The sequence below is a fragment of the Oreochromis aureus genome, linkage group 14 (assembly GCF_013358895.1).
Source record: "Oreochromis aureus strain Israel breed Guangdong linkage group 14, ZZ_aureus, whole genome shotgun sequence".
Classification (NCBI taxonomy): domain Eukaryota; kingdom Metazoa; phylum Chordata; class Actinopteri; order Cichliformes; family Cichlidae; genus Oreochromis; species Oreochromis aureus.
Genome location: NC_052955.1, coordinates 26847467 through 26869471, shown reverse-complemented (window position 1 = coordinate 26869471; position 22005 = coordinate 26847467). Strand labels below are relative to the sequence as shown.

Here is a 22005-nt window from a genome sequence, read left to right as displayed (position 1 = left end):
TCTGTTTGTTTCAGTCTCAATTTTAGTGTTTACTTTTATTGTATGAGTCAGAATCAGAATGAGAATACGTTTATGTAGGTTACAGTTGCTCCAAGACAGTAACAGTAACAGACCAAACTATTTAAATAATATAAAATGTGTTAGTATGTAGGTCATATATCACAGGCAAGATTCACGAAAATCAGTACAGGTATTACAAGATTTTATTTATTTATCTTTTTTAGCCAAACTAACAGATATGCCCTCTATATTTTTTATAGTTAGATTTCCAAGTTCACTAAATAATTTTATTAGTTTTATTTGTTTTTCAAAAGTCTAGTTTTTATCTTTATTTTAGTTAACTGAAAAGATTTGTTCACATTTAGTTTTAGTGTTTAGTTTTAGTTAACTATAATAACCTCAAGCCTGACGCTTGAAAACCACGTGATTTCTTTTTTTGTTTTGTTTCGTTTTTGCATTATTTTATTTTATTTTTTTAAATAAACCATTGGGTTAACTAATCATGTCACAAAAAGCGAGTCCTGTTTAAAGATCGCATTAACCACTAAAGCTGCGTTTGAAACAATCTCCATATTTTTCCGAGGGCTTCTGAACGCAGCGTCCTCACCTGTCCCTCCCTCCATACACCTGTTGCTCCGCGCAATCCGATCGGCCGCAAGATGGCGCGCTTTCCCATGGTGACCGAGGAGGACGACAGTGAGGGTTGCTCTGTGAGAGGACCTGGATCTGCGCAGGGCTTTTTTATTTGTGTTGCTATGTGAGGCTTTGGAGCGCGGGTTGAAGATACTGAGCGAGGATCCACATTCAGCGTCCGCGCGCTGTCGACGTGCTGCGTGGAGCAGGTAAGCTGTCCGAGGCCGTGGGTGTTTGGAAACGAAGCGGGCTGTTGGGAGAGGGGTTTCTTGTTGCATGCTCTCTGTCATAAGAGACGGGAATGTTGCCGGGCGAAATGCCTGAATGTCACCCACATTCCTTGATGTCGGGAAAGTTGACTGCACGAGTTGAAAGCAGTGGATGTACCACACACTTTCTGGTCGCCCACTAAGCCGACTTTTTTCCTCTCTTTACTGAGGATACCCCAGAATCCATGACGCCACAGATAAAGATAGCCTACTACTAAACCCGGGGGAGCGCGCAAGTGGATATGAGAGGTGTTTTCCTGGGCTGTCGGGCGTAAACACTCACAGTAATCCAGGGTTAAATGCGTGGTCATTTTGGGGGGAGGTAGTGTATCCTAGAAGGACGCGTGGCACCTCATGTTTTGAACATTTTGAACATTTTTTGATGTCACAGAGTAGTCATCTGTGTCTCTCTGTTTCTCAGGGTTACATTCAAAGGAATGTGCTCCCGGAGCTTGAAAGGCAAGTTCAGATGCATTACTCACATTTAGTCTGTGCATTTCTTCCCCTAATTCCCGGCTCAAGTCCAGATCTATACTGTTGCTTCACTTGTATTTGTGCGTGAATTCAGACGGCGGGTGTGTGTGTGTGTGTGTGTGTGTGTGTGTGTGGTGGGGGGGACTCTTCAAGGTCACAGACTTCAGACAGATGTTGATGTCCCAGGAAGGAAGGAGATTATCGTTCGCTGTATGAACTTGAACTAACCTCTTAGTATTTTGTGCATAATATTTCTAAAATAATATAATAACACTCAGAATCTTGAAATCCATGTACTCCATGCAGAACTACACTGTATTTGTGTGATTTAGCATTTATTCATAACATTAATATTGCTTATTATTTTGAATTTAAGGCACACTGTTTTAGTTCATATTCATGATGGCAGACCTTAGTTTATTTGGAGTTATATTGTTCAACAGCTTTGCATTGCCTTGGATATTTTTAGGAAACTAATTACAGAGTGCAGATTACGGGTCAAAATTATTAGTCCTTGCTATGTAAAGGTTTTTTATTAGAAATTTTCCTACAGCAAGTAATTTTAACATAGCATTTCTGAATATGCTACTTTTCTTTAGCATGCTATTTGCACAAAGTATTAAAACTTTAGCGAGGGTTTGAGCTGTCACTGAGAAAGCATGATGCCAAAAACACAAGACATCAGTTTAGACTTGAGAGAAAAAGTTGTTGATGCTCACAAAGCAGGAGATGGATGTACAACATCACAGTTTCCAAAAGTATCATCAAGAAATTCAAAGAGACACACACAGTATACAACAAGCCAAAGATTTCCAAGACTTTGGAAAGAAAACTTGTGAGAGATATGTCTAAAGTCCACAGAACCACTGCCAGGGAATTAGTGAATGACTTTTTGGGAATTCTCAAATTTGTCTCAAAGACAAAAATCACTGGAGAAAGATTATGCTTACTGGAAACACATCCTTTGGTCAGATGAGATGAAACCACAGCTATTTGGAGAAAGAAGGGAGATCCAGAGATCACCATCCCCACGGTGAAGCACGGTGATGGGAGCATAATGCTGTGAAGGTGCTTCAGTGTATCTGAAACTGGGAATCTCATTAAGGTGGAAGGAATCATGAAGAAAGAAGGACATGTGACAACCTCCAGCAGTCAGTAGCAAAACTGGATCCGAGTCAGCACAACAACGAGCCAAACATACGTCGCTCCTGCTGACCAAAGTTAACAAAGCTCACTGGCCTGCACAAAGCCCTGACCTGAAGACCAAGATCCATCCCAGAAGACCATCAAATCTGGAGGAGCTGGAGAAATTTGCCAAAGAAGAATAAGCCGGGATTGCTCAGGAGACTTGATGAAAATTGCAGACAGTTATTCAGCAAAAAAGATACTGCAAGCAGTTTCGTTTCTATGTGCAAAGTAAAATAATATAAGAAAATAAAATAAGACTAGGATGTTTGGAAAAGCTGATTTAAACATTTTCCTTGCTCCTCATCTGTAAATCATACTGTAGGTGATTATATATGACAGTAAAAGCCAACTTTCATTGCTCATTTCTGCTATTCATTCCACTCACTCAGGAAACAGGAAGCCTGGATAACGTGCAGGATGCAGGTTATGAGAACACTTCCAAGTTTAGAAACACATTAAACAATCGCTTTCTAATAAGAATCACGTCCTGATAGTTGATGCGAAAGCGTTCAGTCGGTACTCCTGAGTCAGACCCGTACGCTGAATCCGGAGCACACTTCCGCTCAGCTCAGAGCACGAGACCGAGTTCGGGCTGTGGAAGGCAGCGGGGAGTAATGAATAATGAATGGTCTTGAAAGTGTGCGTGAGTGTTAGTTGGCTGAGTGTGGCGGTAATGCACTATTTCAACCAGCACTGCTCCCCCTCTGCTGTGGAAATCCTCTCAGCAGTTATGAGTCTCGCAGCACAGCACAGCCAAATCAGAGAAAAAAGAGAAGCCCCCACCCCAACCCAAACTTGCACTCTTTAGGGTGGATTCAGTGCTATTTGACACAGTTATGCCTGCAGAGAACATTTCGGGCTCAGACACACACACGACTACAAACACACAAAATGGAAGGAGGAATGAGCTCAACTCAGATTAGTCTATAGAGGCTCTTTGTTCTCTTTGATGTGTTCTTTTTTTCAACCTGTCTAGAAGTTAAATTATTTTCACTTTCAGAATGTAGCACAGTGAGTCCTAAAATAAGTTTCTAGGCTGAAAATGAGAGTTTAAGTGATTACTCAGAAGCAGAAAGCTAACTTTTAATCACAGATTATGTTTTTTTGGCATACTGTAGCAACAGCATGAGTATTAATAATATCCATTTATTTAATTATCAGAGGAGCCATTATTTTTTATAATTGTCAGCACAATCAATAAGTAGTGTAGTGGCCCATTTCGCAGACATGTTAGAATCAATAAAAGGTATTTGCTACTATCAGTTGAGGTTTATTGTGTTGTCTCAACTGCTCACTATGAGGCTACAGAGAAGCGTGACAGAGTTTGTGAGGTCACAAACATAAACAAGATACACAAACAACAATATCTGAAATGATTATACACTCAAAAAATGTCTTGTACTTTTTAGACATGACACAATAATTTTTGAAGTAAAAGGCAAATGAAATATGTAAAAATCAAAGGTTTATTTGTTCAAATAATTAATCATTAATTAAAGAAAATATGCTTGGGATAAACTGAATGTACGCCAAAAAAGTACATTTCATTTGACCAGATTCCATCAAATTGAATATTTACATTGCACTTATGTAAAAAAATTAAATGGGAATTTACATGTAATCATTTTGGGTGTTAATATTTTTTTTGAGTGCATTATTGACATCAATGATACATAGGGTTGTTAGGTACAGGTTGTTTGTAGTTGGTTGTACCACCTTTCACCTTCAGAGCTACCTTAATTCTTTGTGCCTTAGCCTAAAGAAGGTGCTGGAGACATTCGTCTTAGCTTTTGGTTCATTTTTACATGATGACGACAAAAATCATGACTCATTAGACCAGGCAGCACTTTTTCAGTCTGTAGTCTCAGTTTCCTGTTCTTAGGCTACGTCCACACTAGCCCTGATAGATTTGAAAATGAAAACGCTCCGCATCCACACTAGCGTTTTCAGTTGTTTTCACAGAGTTGCGCGTCCACATTGAAACAGCCAAAAACGCTTACGTTCCAGTACTGCGCATGCGTGAAACGCAAGAAGATTCGATCTGCCTCATTTCTGTCTGCCGTTTATTTACTTTCCGGCTCTTTGAAACGTTGTGGCAAAATGTTGAGGAAAAGCACCGAGTTTTTTAAATGGACTAACAATGAGGTGGAGTTGTTGCTGCGAGTAACACAAAAGTACAAAGTTGCAAAAGCGAGTGAGAATTAAAGAATTTGAAGAAAAGCTATCTGGAGCATGTACAGACTGATATTAATCTTTAACAGGGCTGTCAAAACTGAGAGCAAACAAAACAACTGGTGTATAATGCCCTCCGCTATCTTAGTTTAATTGGTCACATGACTGCATCATATGACTAACTTGCGTCATCGTTTTAGAAAGTCTCCGTTTTTGCTGTCCACATTGCAACGTGAAAGTACCGTTTTCAAATGTATGCGTTTTCAAAAGCGTTTTCAAAACGCTGCGTTTTCCATGAGCGAAAACGCCGTCTCAGTGTGGACAGGAGGCCAAAACGGAGAGAAAACAATGCATTTTCAAATGAAAACGCATTAGTGTGGACGTAGCCTTAGTTGACAGCAGTGGCACCCGGGTGTGGTCTTCTGCATCAGGTTTGACGTGTTGTGTGTTCAGAGATGCTCTTCTGCACATCTTTGTTGTAACAAGTGGTTAATGGAATTACTGTCGCCTTCCTATCAGGCATTTTCATCCAGAGAACTCCTGCTTGCTGGGTGTTTCCTCTTCTTGAGACTATCTTCTGTAAACCTAAGAGATGGTTGTGTCGGAAGCAGATCAGCAGTTTCTGAAATACTCAGTGGCATGGTATTATGGTCATTTCAGCTGACATTATGATTAAGTGTTGATTAGATATATATTTCCTGCTCATTGCCACGGCCCCAGGACACTATCTACAATGACTCTGAAACTGTTGAGCTCACAGATCATCCTGCAGCTGCTGGGATTTCACTCACTCGTACGTGGCACATAGATGAGTAGTTGTAGTGTGATGTCTGTGTGGTTCACAGACATTGAAGGGCATGTGGACAGCCACACAGAGTGTCACATTCATCCTCTGGTGACAAAATTTAGTTAATGTGGGTGTGGATTCAGACAATGGCATCCTCATAGATGTGTAAAGTATAACACCGCCTTTAACGTAGATTGGAGCCAATGTGGGTAAATTGTGAAGGGCACATAAAAGCAGAAATGATTTTGTGCGTGTCTGAATGCTTTAACTTTATCTGCTCTCCTTGCTTTAGTTGGTGTGACATCCATCAGTGTCACATTAAGTGTTCCTGTGGTCTGCTTTGTCTTATCACACCCATAGTGACCGCTCTCTGGAGGGATGGTAAGATATTCACTCCCGTGCTTTCCTCGCTCGCTCACTCTCTGTTTTTCTTTATCTTTCCTTTCATCAGGGTTCACTGTAGCAGTTTTCTGCTGCTCATATCATACTGTAATTCCCAATCGTTGCTCCACAGCTGCGTAACTGCAGGACATAAATTATGGAGAACTTTCGCCTTTGTCCCACACAAGCACAAACGCACACACACACACACACACACACACACACACAGATTCACATATAATACAATACCTCTACAGTAGGCTCCTCGGGGGTCTATCTTTCAAGTCTTAACTCAGTTCTCCGCGGCAGTGTGGACCTATTTCCACAGATGTCTTCGGGGAGCCTTCATCGTACTTATTCATGAAATCCAAGGCATCAGTTACATAACTGATTGGCCCAGTTATAGAATAGCTACTTACCTAACCAGACTTTAATCAAGTAATCAATATGGAAGGTGCAGTCTTTTACGGATACGGCAGAAGGATTATTGAGGACAAAAAAGCCGTATTTTCACCATTTGAAGTATAAAAAGTAAAAATGTAAATAAAACTGAGAATATAAAATGACTCTTTTTAACTGCTGGAGACTTGAGATGTTCAGATTTGCTGAATAGATATTTGTTGTTTGCTTTAATTGTATAAATTACAGTCACCGTAGTCACTCGTTGGTTGAGCGGTCACTGGTCAAGCCAGACAGGAGTAGATTGCAGTAGATCACCAAAAGTGGCCACGGCCAGCACGGATTAAAGACCCCATCCATCAGGTTGTATGAGTGTGGGCCACACACACATTCTTAGAACTGGATTTACATTTTCCACCACAACTTTTTGAGGGATAATATTTTTCTATGGCAGTTGTTCCACACTAACACCATTCACCCATTGAAATAGTAGTTTTATTGTAAGCCAAAACAATAATAATTTTAGCAACCATGGCCAATTTTTTTTATATAAATTTGTATCTATTTATGTACATTTTTGTTATGTGAGTCCTCATTCTGTACCTTTGCATTGGAACTCATGTCTGCATAAACAAATGATAACTGTGAGTGAACATAACAACAGAGTATGAGGCTTACAGCAGGTTTTCATAAGAAAAACAACAACAAAAAATCCTTAAATAAGGATTCTTTGCCCACATAAAATGAAGCAATACTTTAATAAAATGCAACTGAAATATATAAATCAAAGGTTTATTTATTTAAATAATTAATCATTAAGAAAAAAAAAGCTTAGTATAATGCCTGAATTATGCTTCAGTGGGAAATCTATGTCTTAATCACAACTTTACCAGATACTTTAAAGGTACGCATAACCATATGCCAGAGTCGTAACCTTTCACGTAACCTTTTACGTAACCTGACGTGCACCTCCCGAGAAATGTATCTGTGTCGGGTTGACCCAGACTGCGACGACCTGAATGGCGTGGAAAGTTGTGGTGTAGGGTTAAAAGGAGTTTCCTGCTTGCTTCTTGATGTTGTAAGTTAGGAGGTAAATCAAGCTTAAATTCAATGTATACCAATCAATAAAATACATTTCATTTGACCAGATTCTTTAGGTTTTCATTGTGTACTAAAAATACATGGCAAATTTGACATTGGCATTGGTGAGTAAGGGTCTCAGCCTGGCCTCCAGTAGAAAAACAGTCTGTCTCCACCTCTGTGGCTGTAGGCTCTGGGTTTTGCTGTATAAATAAAAATGTGTCCATTCAATGTTCATTAGGAAAACTGTAGGAGGAATATCTAAGCAAAAACTCTTCATGGCATCTTAAACTTTTTTTGACTGAGTTGGCCAAAAAGTCAGGATACGCTCTGATTTACGAGGAGAGCATCAACAACCACCGTAAGCAGCAAACATTGACTTGTGCTTTGCAAATGAAGTAAACATGAACACGTACAACTCGATGTCGTTATTGAGATAGTTAAACTTTGGTTGGCGAACCAAATCTTTCTTTCTTCTTCAACACGCAGCTTCTTAATTCACGCTTAGCCTGATACGAATGCAGGGAATGCAGAATGCAGGCTCTTTCTTCTATAGTCTCTTCTGTCTCCCCACAGCTCCTTTCTCAAGTTTTTGTGTGAGTGTGTGTGCGATGTCTTGCAGGCCGAGCAGGTGCACATTACACAGAAAGACAGGGCTGACTGAGCAGAGGGAGAGAGGAGGGGGCAGATGGAGAGATGGGGGTGAGGAAAAGAGGGAGGGCTGGTCTGTCTTCATAGGTCATACAAAAGAGGCAGTGTTTTCTCTCCCCCTCGCAGTGTGCTGAATCAAGACAGTAGTGCCAGTGGTGGAGGCAAGGAAGAAGGAGAGGCCCATTGTCCTCACATAGCCCCCTAACATTCGTATTGCCCTCCCCAAGCACGCACCCTCTGTCACCCCTCACCCAGCGGCACCCAGCTTGCCTTCAACATGTGGGTACCTGCTAGAGCGCTAAATTTCTTATCAGAACGGGTTTGGGGAAGACTGACAACAGACCAACAACAAGACACTCACAGACACAACTCACTGTGTGTTGTTAACTGTGAAACTACAATTTGTGTTCTTCATATGTGCAGATGCGTCTTTTCCTGCACTGTAAACCTTGAGGGTGACGGTTAAGTGTAAGGTTAATACATTTAAGGTAATGTAATGTCCTGTGAAAGAAATATGACTGCATGCATGTGTGTGTGTGTGTGTGTGTGTGCGTGTGTGTGTGCGTGCTCAAAGGCTGCATTCCTAAGCTTGTTGAGCCGTAGCTTGGTGATTAATAGTAACTAGCTGATTATTAAAGAACTGAAATTCCTGAGGCCCATTTTTTTCCTCTGCTTGTACACACACACACACACACACACACACACATATGCACACACACACATATGCACACACACACACACACACACACACACACACACACACACACATATGCACACACACACGTGCACACTGCTACTCAGTTACTCAGGCAGGCTGTGACAAAGTAAGAGTAGGAAAGGATACATTACATAACACAGCATTTCACTAGTAAGGAGAGACAGAAGCATACGTATGCTGTATGTAAAGGTGAATGCAAGTGTTGTTGGGCACTCAGGTGGAATAATGGATGTTCAGTGTGTGAGTTGTCTGCAGTTTACACAGCAAGTTCACAACTTGGAAACATAATCCATCTCCAGCTTTCTCTCAGTCTGGGACTCGGTCTGGTGGCTCCTCCATTTCTTCTTCTTTTCTCCCCTTGGTGTTGTTTGGTCCTTTCCATCTCTTTCCTATGCCTCTTTTCTTTTTCAGTCTTAGTTATTATGGGGAGAGTAAGCTGAGCAGACTCTATATTAAAGCTGGACTTATCCGCCATTCATTTGTGGAAACTTTAGTCTAAGATTTTGGTTTTCTGAAACCAGATTAGGGATATCAGAAATTTAGCAGTCGGTACCAACACCAGTAGAATTACATGATTCCTGACTCCCAGTTTGATGCCAAAATGATCATCCCACATACTGAAACATCAATGTGGTGGCATTATTTATTTAAAATGTTAACTTTAAATTTTATTGACCAGACACAGACTGAAATGTTAGGATGGTTGCCGAGTAGGATGCTAACGTTCCAGTTTCATTATGTTGGCATAATTGTAGCTATTGCTAACATTTTAGCCCGTGGAACAAAGTTGATTTCACACTGGTAGTGCCAGCTGTCTCAAACAAAATGGTAAAGTGCTAATCAGAATACCATAAGAAGGATAACACTGTGAATGGTGTTACTGTGAACAGAAACTTGAATTCTGGGTGCTGGTCTTATAGCTAATTTATTAAATTGGTATTATTTTCTCTCTCTTAGTCTAAATAAAACACAATAACATAATTTTTATATAGTTTGTGAGTCTGTTATCATCCTCTAATCACCCCACCAGTATTTCCATAGCTGACTCTACCTTTCGTATCGATGAGTTGGAGCAGAGCTAATGCTAGACTACAACACTTACAGCCGTATGCCGCCACCTTGCGTACTGTCGTGTTTCCACAATTATGATGCCAAATGCCACTGTAGAAATCCTTTCTGGTAACGACTGTAAACCAGATGTAAAGATTGAAGATTTGACTGAGGAACCTACATGCCCAAACCGTAGTGAGCGCTAGCTACGCACTAAAGTTAGCTTGATGATACATCTGCGATGTTGTATTAAATACAACATCAAGTTAGCAATGTAAACCAATAACCAGTTAAGAAATTGTTAACTGAGTTTATAATTTAAGTGGTGAGCCAGTTAATTTTTCTCTCTAAAACTGTGTTTTGTTGTTTTTATTCGCAAACTGAATAATCATCCCCTACTGGCCATTAAAAGGAATGCAGGAACGCTGTTCAGATGCGCAGCTTACATTCACCTATTATATACAGTTTGTGCTAGATACACATGATATTGCAGTATAATTCAGTTTCTACAGCTCTGAATGCTCATCATGTCTTTAAAACCCAAAAAGGGGATATTTTAATCCAAATGAAGCTATAATTTATTTATTAGGACTGGTGTATTAGACCATAACCCACTGAGCAAAAACTTACCGAAAAGACCTCTAAGCAATGTTGACATTTGGTATGTCTTTGAACTGTAGGAGGAAACCTGAGTACTCACACAAGCCCAAGGAGAACATGCAAATCCAAACAGAACGGCTACAACCAACCAACCGGGGGTTTAAACTCAAAACCTTTTTTCTCAGATGCCCTAATTTGTAGCCACATGTATACAAATAGCATAAGTGCATTTGTTAAATATTAGTCTTTCCAACACGCTGCAAAAAGGACTCTTCAGCTTTCACTTTTTGAACAAATTCATATGTGAAGTGGCATATTTTAAAGGCTATGACTGGCTGACCAGATTTAGCCCAGAAAACGTCATCCATTGATGTCTGGTGCTTGGTGGGATTAGTCTTGAATAGCTGTACACACTCCCAGGAAGGTATGTATGTCATACAGTACATCCTTATCAAAAAGTTAAGAAATACACAGTGTACAGGTTTGGAGTACATGTTAACAGTGTAAATAACAACACACTCATACTGTATTTTTGGGAACTCCTTGCACAGAAAGAGCTTGTGATTATTCCCCTTCACAGCTGTGTGTTGGCCTGTCTTTGTGTGACGGATAAACCTCTTTGCTCTGTGTTTATGGCTGTTTTGTTGTTTCGGTCCCAAAGCCACGGCTCGGCCCAGTAAGAATTCCCGATGTGGTATCCTGGCAATGGTTGGGTTTCCATGGCCGTCGCTGGCTTGGCAGGACAGATAACGGCCTCCCAAGTGGTCAGCTTTGTGCGTTCCTTTTGGTCTGGCTTGGGCTCGCTCCAGTGTGGCTTTCAGTGAAACGGTGCGAGGATGAGACGGTGTCTGATTGTAGAGGGAAGCTGGTGCAGGAAGCAGAAAATGACACAGATACATATGTTTAGCTGCTCGTCCTCTCAAAGGAGGCAGAGTTCTGCTGTGAGCAAAGTCATCGTGATCACAGGCAGCAGACACGCCGGGTGGCTGCTTCAGAAAGAAAGCGTGCGCGAATGCTTCAAACCGCCCAGAAAGCAGCGAGAACAGCGACAACGGCGAGAACAGCAGTGCGTTTATGTGTTTACATTTTTGTATAGAAAATAAGGAGCGCTAAGCCAGTGATATGTCACACTTTTAGAAGCAGTCTCAGTGTGTGTGTATATGTGTGCGTGTGCATATGTAATCCTTTGCCCTTCCGGCGTCGCTCCGGTGTGAATGATTTAATGTTTAATTGAAGCTGACAAGAGCAACAGTAATGCAAGTAAATGGTTAACATGCTACTTTTGAGTTGCCACAACTTTGAACTCTATTCATAACACTGGGACACTGTGTATTCTGTTCGACTCATTACCTTTATTTACTTTACCAATCATTATAATACATTATTTGTGCTATATTGTGGAGTATAACAGTTAGAGTTGCACCAGATATGCAATATATTATTATAATGTTTTAACTTATGCTGCTAAAAAGAGGGCAGAGATACAGACTGCCAAAGCTCTCCTCTGCAGCACTCATCCTGACTTTACTCGTCCTTTTAAACTGGAGGTATAGATGCTGGGGGTCAGCGGTGCTGGTGCTGTGTTGCTGCAGGAAGATAAGCGTGCTGTGGATCACCCACTTTTTACACAAAAAAATTTAACAGCCATCAGGCAAAGTACAGTACTATTGAAGAATACACCCTTTCTCTGTATGTTCATTACCTCTTTTTGTGTACACCGATCATAAACCTCTTGTTTTTTTTTACTCCAAATACTCCATCCAGATTCGTGAGGTGGTCGCTCCTTGTGCAGGATTTTCAAGAAAGACAGAAAGAATGTGATGGCAGACGTGCTTTCGTGGTCTTTTGGAAGATGTGGGTGTTATGGCCATTATTGTGTTTCTTGCAGTTATTTCTTTTTTTTGTATTCTTTGTGTACCGGTGTGACGCCTCTAGCTTTGAGGATCTTTGAGTGTACCTGCGGGTCAACATCTGGCCATTTTAAAAGCCCTGGTTCCATCCTCGACCTGTAAACCTCTGTGAAAATGCGTGTGGTTCTTGTTTAGAGACCTTTGCAGCTCTTTGCAAAACGATTAACCCACATGTTGTTTATGTCAGTGAAGCAGAGGGCGTGAACTGCATTTATCTTTTTCACAGTTTTCTTCTGCTTTGCTTATTTTAGGGTGTTAGGCTTACCACGTCTTTCATTCAGCTTTGTTTTCACTCATGTAAATACAATAGATAAAGATAAAAAACTTTTATTTGCCATTTGTATACATGCACTGTCTGGGTACATAGCGCTTAGAGTCAGAGTCAAATACATACACACACAGATAAACAAAGTGCACTTAGAGGTGAAGTCAGGTTTCTTTTTATAAACAGACAAAGATGAAGAAAAAAATATGTCAAGTAATTTCAAGTGTAGAACAATAGTTCCTGTATTGCACTTAAATGACTGTGGAATAGGAAAATATTTGCCACTGAGATATATATACATATATATATGTATATATATATATATATATATATATATATATATATATATATATATATATATATATATATATATATATATATATATATATATATATATATATATATATATATATATATATATATATATATCCAAATGTGTATTAAACTGAATAAATTGACTTTGTGAGTATTTTAGTTATTCCTTATTTCGGTTTTAGTCAGACTGTGACGGGAAAGAAGTTATGGTGGAAGTGTGTGTGTTTGTGTGTGTGACCAGCACTGTTCTTTCAGATAAAGCTGGTTCCATTTGTTGGTCTGGCCTTGGTTCACCCTGGAGTAATTTGCTCTCAGGTATTGGTATGCATTAATAAATAACGGGCTTTAACTGAGAACTTGTGGTTAGACTCTGGTTTGGGCAGCAGGCCAGGGACTCCCTTTTAACTTTTGTGCTATGCTCCCTGCTATCATTTTCTAAATGTGCGCGATATGATTAAATGCTGTCTGGCTAAGATTTAGATATAAGATTATTTATTTACTATAACATAGTGATGCCAACACACAGGTCTCTGATGTGGAGCACATGCTTTTACCTTCAGTCTCACATTCACATGCTGCTCCAGCAACTTTTCTCCAAATGAGAGGCATGTTGTAGAGTAGAAGTGCACTATATAAGAACCAGTCCATTTACCAGAGACAGGCAGAATGGTGAATCTCAGTCTGTACTTTTCTACATCTCACACAGGTGAGCTTTCACACACAGTTACATCTCTAGAACAGTGGCTATTATGAGGTTCAAAGCTCTCTCACAGCTGTATGGGCATTTTTACTGCACTGTTGTGTTGTTATGGGACTTGGGGCCATAAATACACAAGCTAGTTAAAGGACTGCCCCCAACTGAACCCTCTACGCTGGGAACCCTGCGCTTTAACTGTAATAAAATGGTTAGGAACAGGATTCAACTAGTTGGACTACCCTGGTCCTTTTAAAAGAAAACACAATTAACCTGCAGCTAACTAATGCACATCTTATTTGTTTAATCAGTACAACAAACAGAATGTGAAATTCATGCTGAACCTTTTTGTTTCCAGGATTTAGACTAAGCTAAAATAAGCAGCATTATGACAGATAAGAGTTGTATCAATCTTCATGTCTGTGTCTTGCAAAGAATTTTATTTCTTATGAACCACTCCTCCTTTAATTGAGATGTTTTGGAGAGCAAAAATCGCACGCAAAAATAAATATCCGATGCTCGACAGCATCTCTGACTTGCTCCGAATTAATTTTCCCAGCTTTTCAAATGATCTCTGCCTGGAAGAAGATTTTGTGTGCAAAATGACGATCCCAGCATTTCCTTCTCTTTAGTTAATTTAATCCTTCACTCTCTCTTTTTTTGTCCTCTCTCCTTCAGGACTCAGCTGCAGAAGGACTGCCTTCTTCAGAATATGCCCTGTCTCCATGGTAACAGGCCTCAGGCAGACCCAGAAAAATGTTGGGCCAAGCTCGTCAACCTTACCTGATGCTGGACTAGGCTGGAGAGGATTTTAACAAAAATTATAAAACTAACAAGTCCTAATATGATGCATCCGATATTTCTTTGTGTATAAAAGTGTGTGCCTGAAAATCTTCATATATTTCAGCTTTATTACATTTTAGAAAGACTTACTTTCCCGCATCCCTGGCAGAAAAGAGTCTTCTATTTAAATATCTTTCTAAAACCAGGAGGTGAAGAAAAAGATTGCTATGGTATTCAAGACATTATGTCAGGGACTCTTTCTCAGTTAAGTGATCTTAAACTGTGCGGAGGCGGTCCCAGGCTCGTCTCAAGGTCCTAAACCAGGACAAGGATGCACCAGCTGTTTAGCCAAGTGCTCAGCCAGAGGGATCTGTCCAGAGCAGGTGATCTGTTCTCTCTGGAGGACGCAGACATTGAAGACTGTCTGTCTCAAGCTCTGGACCAGATTAAGGCAATCTCCTGCTCACCGGTAAGTTGACGTGTTTAGATCAGTGCAACCAACACACACAGTTGGTATTTATTCAAAAATTACAAAGCAGATGCCATTAATTATTTATGCCCTTATGCATAATTCATTCCTTTTGTCCTTACTTTATCATTGTATTCCTAATTTTGCATCCTGTTGCTGGCTGACAGGACTATTTGACCAATGACAATGACCAGGCAGTGGTGGAGATTTGCATAACGCGCATCACCACAGCCATAAGGGAGACGGGCTCCATCGAGCGACACAGCACGGCGCTGGTGGGACTGTGGGAGTCCTGTCTGGAGCATAACCTCACCCCGCAAGGTGAAAACACAGAGGACACTCCGCATGCTAAGATAGCCTCTGACATCACCAGCTGTATCCTGCAGGTATACACACGCGCACACGCTCGCATGCACACATCATTGTTTGTTTTACCTGAAGCACATAAAGGACACACATACTCACAAACCTCTCAGGATATTATGTGTGCTTAGGGTATTTAGTTTTTAGTGCTCATGGGATGGAACTTAAAATTTACAGTACTGTGCAAAAGTCCCAAGCCATCCCTCTTTTGTAAAATTTTCTCAGTGGCAACAGGTCTGATTGAGGGATGAATCCAAATCTAAAATTTCTGATTCAAATCATTGGAGGTCAGGAGAGAGATACAACAGTGAGCGTCTACAACCATCAGCAAAACACCGTGGAGGCTCTGTCATGGTTTGCAGCTGCATTTCAGTCAGTGGTGTCAGAGATCTTGTCAAAATTGACGGAATTTTGAACACAGAAAAGTGCCGTCAGATTTTAAATTCACCATTCACCACCATCTGGAAAACATCCATAGAAGAGCTTTGAATGTCCTTTAAGAAATCTGGAGAACTTTTCCTGAAGATTACTTAAAAAAATGACAAGAAAGCTGCCTAAGAGAGTTCAGGCTGTGTTGAAGAATAAAGGTGGTTGCTATAAATATTGACTCTCAAGATCATTAAAATTGCTCAAACTCTGTTTTTGGCTTGTATACTGGATTTCCATATATGTTTGTAGGAGTTTTAATAAGTCATTGCACATATTTTCCATTTTCCTAACAAAACGTTAAAAAATGAGGAGTGGGCTCAGACTTTTGCACAGTACTCTAACATTCCCTTTCATCTCAGCCACACAACTATAGCTTGTACAGTTGCAACTTGCAACCACATTAAGAACTGCCAAAGTACTTTGAACTGCCTGCTACTATGAGTGTCTACAGGATACTCACACACAAATACACAGACTTGCAGAATGGAAAAAGGCCATTGGGAGCACTTTGCTATAACCTATTTTACTGATGCATTAATATGCACTACACTAGACTTCATCAATAGCTGTTGTAGGAAGGGTTTGATAATAGTTTTCTTCTCTAAGAAGTAAAACTGTCAAGCTTATCAAAAAATGTGCATAATCAAATTTGAGTAGAAAAATGCAAAAACCCCCAGAAAAAAGTACTTCCATTGTCTTCTTCTTTGTCATGTGATCATTGACAGGTTATAGTTTTGGGGCTGGTTGCATGTTTTTTTTAATGCACGTGAGCAATGCTATGCTAAAGCTCTTTAAAGCATTGGTGGTAAACACGTGGCTGTAAAGGCTTTGCAGGGAAAACAAGTGAAGGAAGGCAATGTTGGTGCATGAGGGGGAAAAAAACCCTCACAAAATGGTACAAGCAGAAGAGTTAAAATAAAAATTAATAATACATGATCTCCAGCGGGGAAGTTTCCCTTTAAGAGCAAATATACTTTATGTAATCACTGCTGGGGGGGAGGCATGAAAATGTACATTTAAACCTCACCTATTTCCCCCATTTTCAGACCTCCAGTGCTGAAAGGTATAAAAGCAGAGTGACTCCCCTCCACCTTCTTTCTCTCCCTCCCACTTTTTTCTTGGGAAAGGGAATGTGGTTAATACCACCATAATGAGACTGACTCCTCAGGAAAGACACACACACACACACACACACACACACACACACACACACACACACACACACACAGGTTAAAAGTTCTGACAGCTCTGACGGCAGCTTCTGGCTCTGATGTCCAAGCTCCTGCACTTATCAGGACAGCCATTCCTTTTCTCTCTTTCTTTATCTCTAAAAATCTGTTTCTCTTCATGTCATTTTTCCACATTTCTTTCCGTCCTCTCTTTGTCTTGCCCTCCGACCACCTTTATCTCTGACCCCTTCCATTCTCTCTTTCCCTCCCTGTCATTTTGAATTATAGACACTTGTCTTATTTTCCCACGGAAACTCCCTCAGAGAAAAGGAGAGACGATTCATTTCATATGAGCTCTTTGACATGCGCTGTCATTGAAGTGTAGTACAAGATGACAGGACAGATTAATAAATCAATACATTAATTCATGTGCCAAAGGAAGAACATTACTGGCACCTCATGCCTGCTGCCTGTAGCTGTCAAACATGACAGCCTTCACACTGAGTGTTCAGATCGTCCCTCTTTAGACAGACTAAAAACAGTTTGTTCTCTGAAATGTCTCAGCTGCAGTGCCAACACTGCATTTCATGGTGATTCTTCTATATTTTGGTGCCTGATAATAAATGAAGGTGTTTACACAGTTTATATTGGTGGGTAAAATAGTTTTTGCAGTGCCTGCACTGCCACCATGTGGAAAACCAGAGGCATGACAGAGAGACTACACTCCCCAAATCATTGATTGAGCGGTTTTTGATGATAGACATAAAATATAAATCTTGAAAATAGATATATATAGTAAAGACTTAGAGGCCTTAGGTGTGTGAATAGAAACAAATGTGTAACAGATGTTTTAGATGTGGGTTCACAAGTGTTAAATAAATATATGTGAGCTGCAGTGAACATGAAGTTCGTATCAAACTGTCCTCTGGAGGGTGCTGGTGCATTTTGCATCCCGATCCCGTGGTCCGCGAACAGAGCACAAACTTGTGAATATGTCTTTCAATACAATGCAGTCTCTCCCCCTGTTCTCCATTCTTGTAGCCCATTTTAATCTCTGTGGCACTTATCACACGGGTTGAGGAAAGTACTGCTGGCGCTCTTTGTTTCAAGTTACTAAATATATTTGATGCGTGGCTTGCTGTTAATGAGGATATCTTTAGGCTGTACTGTCTGTTCTAATGAGCGTTAACACCATGCACATGTTGTTCAGAAAGATCAGAAACAGCAAAGGACAGGCATCTGATCTTGTTACTCTCCTTTATAGATAATGAGAAGTAAAGGTCAGGACTGTAAAATTAAGCCTGCTTTGCTGCCCTTTCCTTTTAAGAAGTGAGCTTAATTCAAGTCAGACTGATTTCTCTGTGAATGCGCTCACTCTGTGTCCCCTTGTTCAAAGTTACAGTGATTACCTATTATGCTCACTTTACAAAAACAAAAGCATTTTATTTGTGGACGTGTGCTGCTTTGACCAGTTGCTGGCAAGTCTCTTAAAATGTTAGAATGTGGTCTTTAACAGAGTGTCTCCTCTCCTCTAACATGTCTCTGCAGAACTACAGTTGTCCTTCGGTCATGGTGCTGGCTGTCCCGGTGGCCGTGCGGTTCCTGCACAGGGGCAACAGGGAGCTGAGCAGGAACATGTCCAGTTACCTCTCTCTGGCCGCTATAGCCAAGGCCGATCTGCTGGCTGAACACACAGAGGCCATAACAGTCAGTGTGCTGGGAGGTAGGATAAACATACAAATGCTCGCACACAAGAAAGGAAACTGGTTTCCTTAATTTTGTAGAGAAACAACAACGAGTATGTGTGTGGGTGGTTTGAGACTGTAAGAGCAGAAGTGCAAAGAGAGCTTTGGAGAAGAACAGAATTTTTAATGGATTTTCTAACAGGGCTATTACAGGACTTAATGTCTTTTAATGTAGTTGTTGTCTTGGCTTGTAGGAACAGCACGTTTGTACCACGAGGGATCCTAGTAGACCTGAAACAATACAATCAGCTGTTTTTACTGGAGTGGAAAATGGAATTATTATTGTAATCTGCAGTTGTAGCTAACCACTGAGGATAATGTGGTCATACAATGCATCTCACATACGTCATTGTTTCCCTCATGGAGCTTTGATGTGTAAGAATTAGTTTGGAGGAAGGAGAACTGCTACCTTTTTTGTTTGCACAGTGTTTCCTGTCGTAGCCCCTGTGGATGCTACAGAAAGTCTTTTTAAATGCTTCTACTTTCTCTCTTTTTTGATCAAGACATCTAATGCAGGTGGTTGTTTTTGCCTATTAACCGCTTTCATTTAATTCTTTTCAAATATCTCTCCTGAAGGCCCGATCATACCTACGTGCTCTGGAAGCAGAACTAATGTGAGGGAAGGGAGGATTGGGGAGGAGTATAAGGTGACATTGTCCTCAGGCACTGATCTCATTACTGTTTTCTTCAACTTCCCTACTTAACAGCTCAGGTCAGAGAGGGTAACTAGGCTGACCTCCGGTCGGTGGTCAAAGAAGGCTACGCCCACTATGTTTTTTTGAAGCCCCTTTAACCCCTTTTTAACATACATGTTGCTCATTAGTGAGGTCCCTAAAGGTTCAGGGTCCATAGTCAGCCCTGCTTAATGGAGATCTGTTTACCCTGAGGCACACACGCTCTCTCACACACACACACACACACACACACACACACACACACACACACACACACACACACACACACACACACACACATGATCATAGGATAATACAAGGGAGGGCCTGAGTATATGTATTTGGATGTGATGGTATGTTTTTTTTTATGTGAATCACTCAGTGCCTCTGGGAACATGTTGAACCTATAACCTCACGTGCAGACACACACACACACACACACACACACTAATCACCTCACACTGTACCACAGTGGGATGCCCACCACAGTGGTGCTCGATGCTCCCACTTTTCTGCCAGCAGCTCAGCACATGAAACAGATTATCTCCTCACTGTCTGGTTTTCCAGGTGAGTTTTTGCCAGATTTGGGCTTTGATTATAGCTGCAAGACAATTAGCACCCATAGTCCATAAATGTGTAACTGGTTCTTAACAAAAAGAAAAAAGGGATGTTTTCTTTTCATTTGAATATATGAAATACGAGGGGGAGGAAAAGAGAAGCTGCCAAAAAGACTTAAGGTTGAAGTAACTGCTGCTAAATGATGACTAAATAAACAACTTTTCCCTGCAAAATGCTTTCACCACATCCAATCAGCTAAAGCACAAAGGAATGGAACAAAAGCAACAACTTGCAAATACAGACATGCACTGTTACGCAATTGAAAATAGTGAAAAATACAGGGATTCATGCTACAAACAATATGCTCAGGAGCATATTGCAATGTACTATTACACTTAACTGTGGTTTACTCACATTTGGATTTTTCCACCTTTCATCCCAGGTCGGGACAATGACGGTGAATAAATCTGCTGCATGGACTCTTACAGTTTCTTGCCATTTGGCTTTGAGTCCTTTGAGGCATCTCCCTTTGTCCTCGTTTGACTCTGCTTTTTTATTTGATTAACACAGTTTACATATGGTCATTATGTTGTCACGCGTAGCAAAGTTTTCTTAGTTTTTAGACTGACAAATCAATTACAAAATAACAACTTGGATTCTGGCCGTTTGAGTCGTTGGCCCTCGCAGAGTATTACATCACAGTCAGACTTATGAATCTGATAAATTAGGGAAGGTAATAATAATACCTCAGTGTCACTGTAACTACTCTGTAGTCCCCACACGTATCGAGTTCCTGATTGCCGGCTCCTCCAGAGACGCATGTATGTAATGGCTGTTTTAAAAATATAGTGCTAACATTTCTTTCCACTAGATACACGACAAAGTCATCACCTTTTATTACACTACTGGACATGAAAGTGCACACTAATACCTAGTCTTCTTTGTGGGCTCAGAAAGAAGCAGAGAAAAGGGAAATAAAAGAGACAGAAAACACGATAGTTTGAAAGTTCTGTACACTTAAGTAGTCCGGTGGCTGTAATCCAGCTCGACAGGGATCGACCGACTGATATTGAATCTGGAATGAGAAACCAGATGAAAGTGAGCAAGTCTTGCTCGAAGGCTTTTTTAAAAATTTGTAGCAAGTTCACATTTATCTTTCATTCTGCACTTTTTAATGTAACCATGGCAGTTTCCAAGTTTGAGCACCTTCTAAATCTGCTGTACTGTAACCATTTAAACCTCATGTTGACGTCGTCAACAAGCCAGAAGCCTGCGAAGCTTTGTTCTGAAACCTAGACGCCAACATGCGCGTGCAGTTGAGCATGGCTGTGCATGCATGTTTCTTCTTCTCCTTCGTCTTGTCCTTGGTGGTGCGTGTTGTGTTTCTGTCTTATAGGAGAATAGTGAGTTGCGTGCTTAATAAGCATGTGTGTGTGATTCCTAGTTACAGGAAACCAACAGCAGGATACTGGGTGAAGGTTTTATAGCTACAGCAGTCTCACACGCACTCACAGTTTGGGCCCACAGGGGTATAGAGCCAAGGGTTCTTTCAATCTCTGAGTAAAACCTTAAGTTAACAGAGAGGCTTGGAATCTGTCGTCTATCTATCAAAGCTGCATGTCCGATTTGGCTCTACCTTGGACTGTAAGGTTAATACATGGCAGGGCGAGAAAAGTGAGGAAAGACTCAGGTGAAATGTATGTGAGTGAATGTGGAAGGTGATTCTGTAACAGGTCACAGTTACACGGAGGTTGTAGCTGCGGGAAAAAACTGTGGGTCCATATTTCATTAGCGGGTCCAATGCAGGATGTGCAGCAGTAAACTGTAAGCATATGTGAGCTGCAGAAAGTCTGCAGGCAATTTCCCCACAGTTGCAGACATCACTGAATCAATTTTAATCAGCAAGAGATTATATACGGTATAATTTGCAAAAGTGTGGTTGTGACATCGAGTGCTGTGCAAAACTTTTGGGCCGCCCCTCATTTCTTTATGTTTTGCTTCCAAGGAGGCAGATTGTCTTGTAATTTTTTTAAGTGGTCTTGAGCAATACTTCTCCGGGCTTTGTGAAGTTTTTTCCTTATACCTGACTGTTTTTGAGGAATTGAGGAATATTTTTCAAGCCACTTCACACTGACCTAAAAAGCATAAAAAGACACCCAACTGAAGGGATGAACCAGTGTGTGTACCTTACACTATAAAATGCCTTGAAGCAACTTTTGTTGTGATTTT

The 22005-nt window shown here is 40.7% G+C and overlaps 1 protein-coding gene across 7 annotated transcripts in view; it reads left to right on the top strand.

The window, feature by feature from the left end:
- The first annotated feature begins 655 nt into the window (after nt 1-655).
- Nucleotides 656-22005, top strand: part of veph1 (ventricular zone expressed PH domain-containing 1) — a 107132-nt gene continuing 85782 nt past the window's right edge. For 6 of the 7 annotated variants that reach the window (XR_004200234.2, XR_005615546.1, XM_031752698.2 and 3 more), the window contains exons 1-4: nt 656-842; nt 14265-14838; nt 15006-15224; nt 18348-18522. Coding sequence is in view for 5 of the 7 variants with exons in the window: in XM_031752698.2 (XP_031608558.1) it covers nt 14701-14838; nt 15006-15224; nt 18348-18522 (532 nt within the window). In the remaining 2 variants the exon portion in view is untranslated. Of the gene's footprint in view, nt 843-14264; nt 14839-15005; nt 15225-18347; nt 18523-22005 lie in introns of those variants that run through there. The other variant, XM_039622647.1, reaches the window with a different exon arrangement.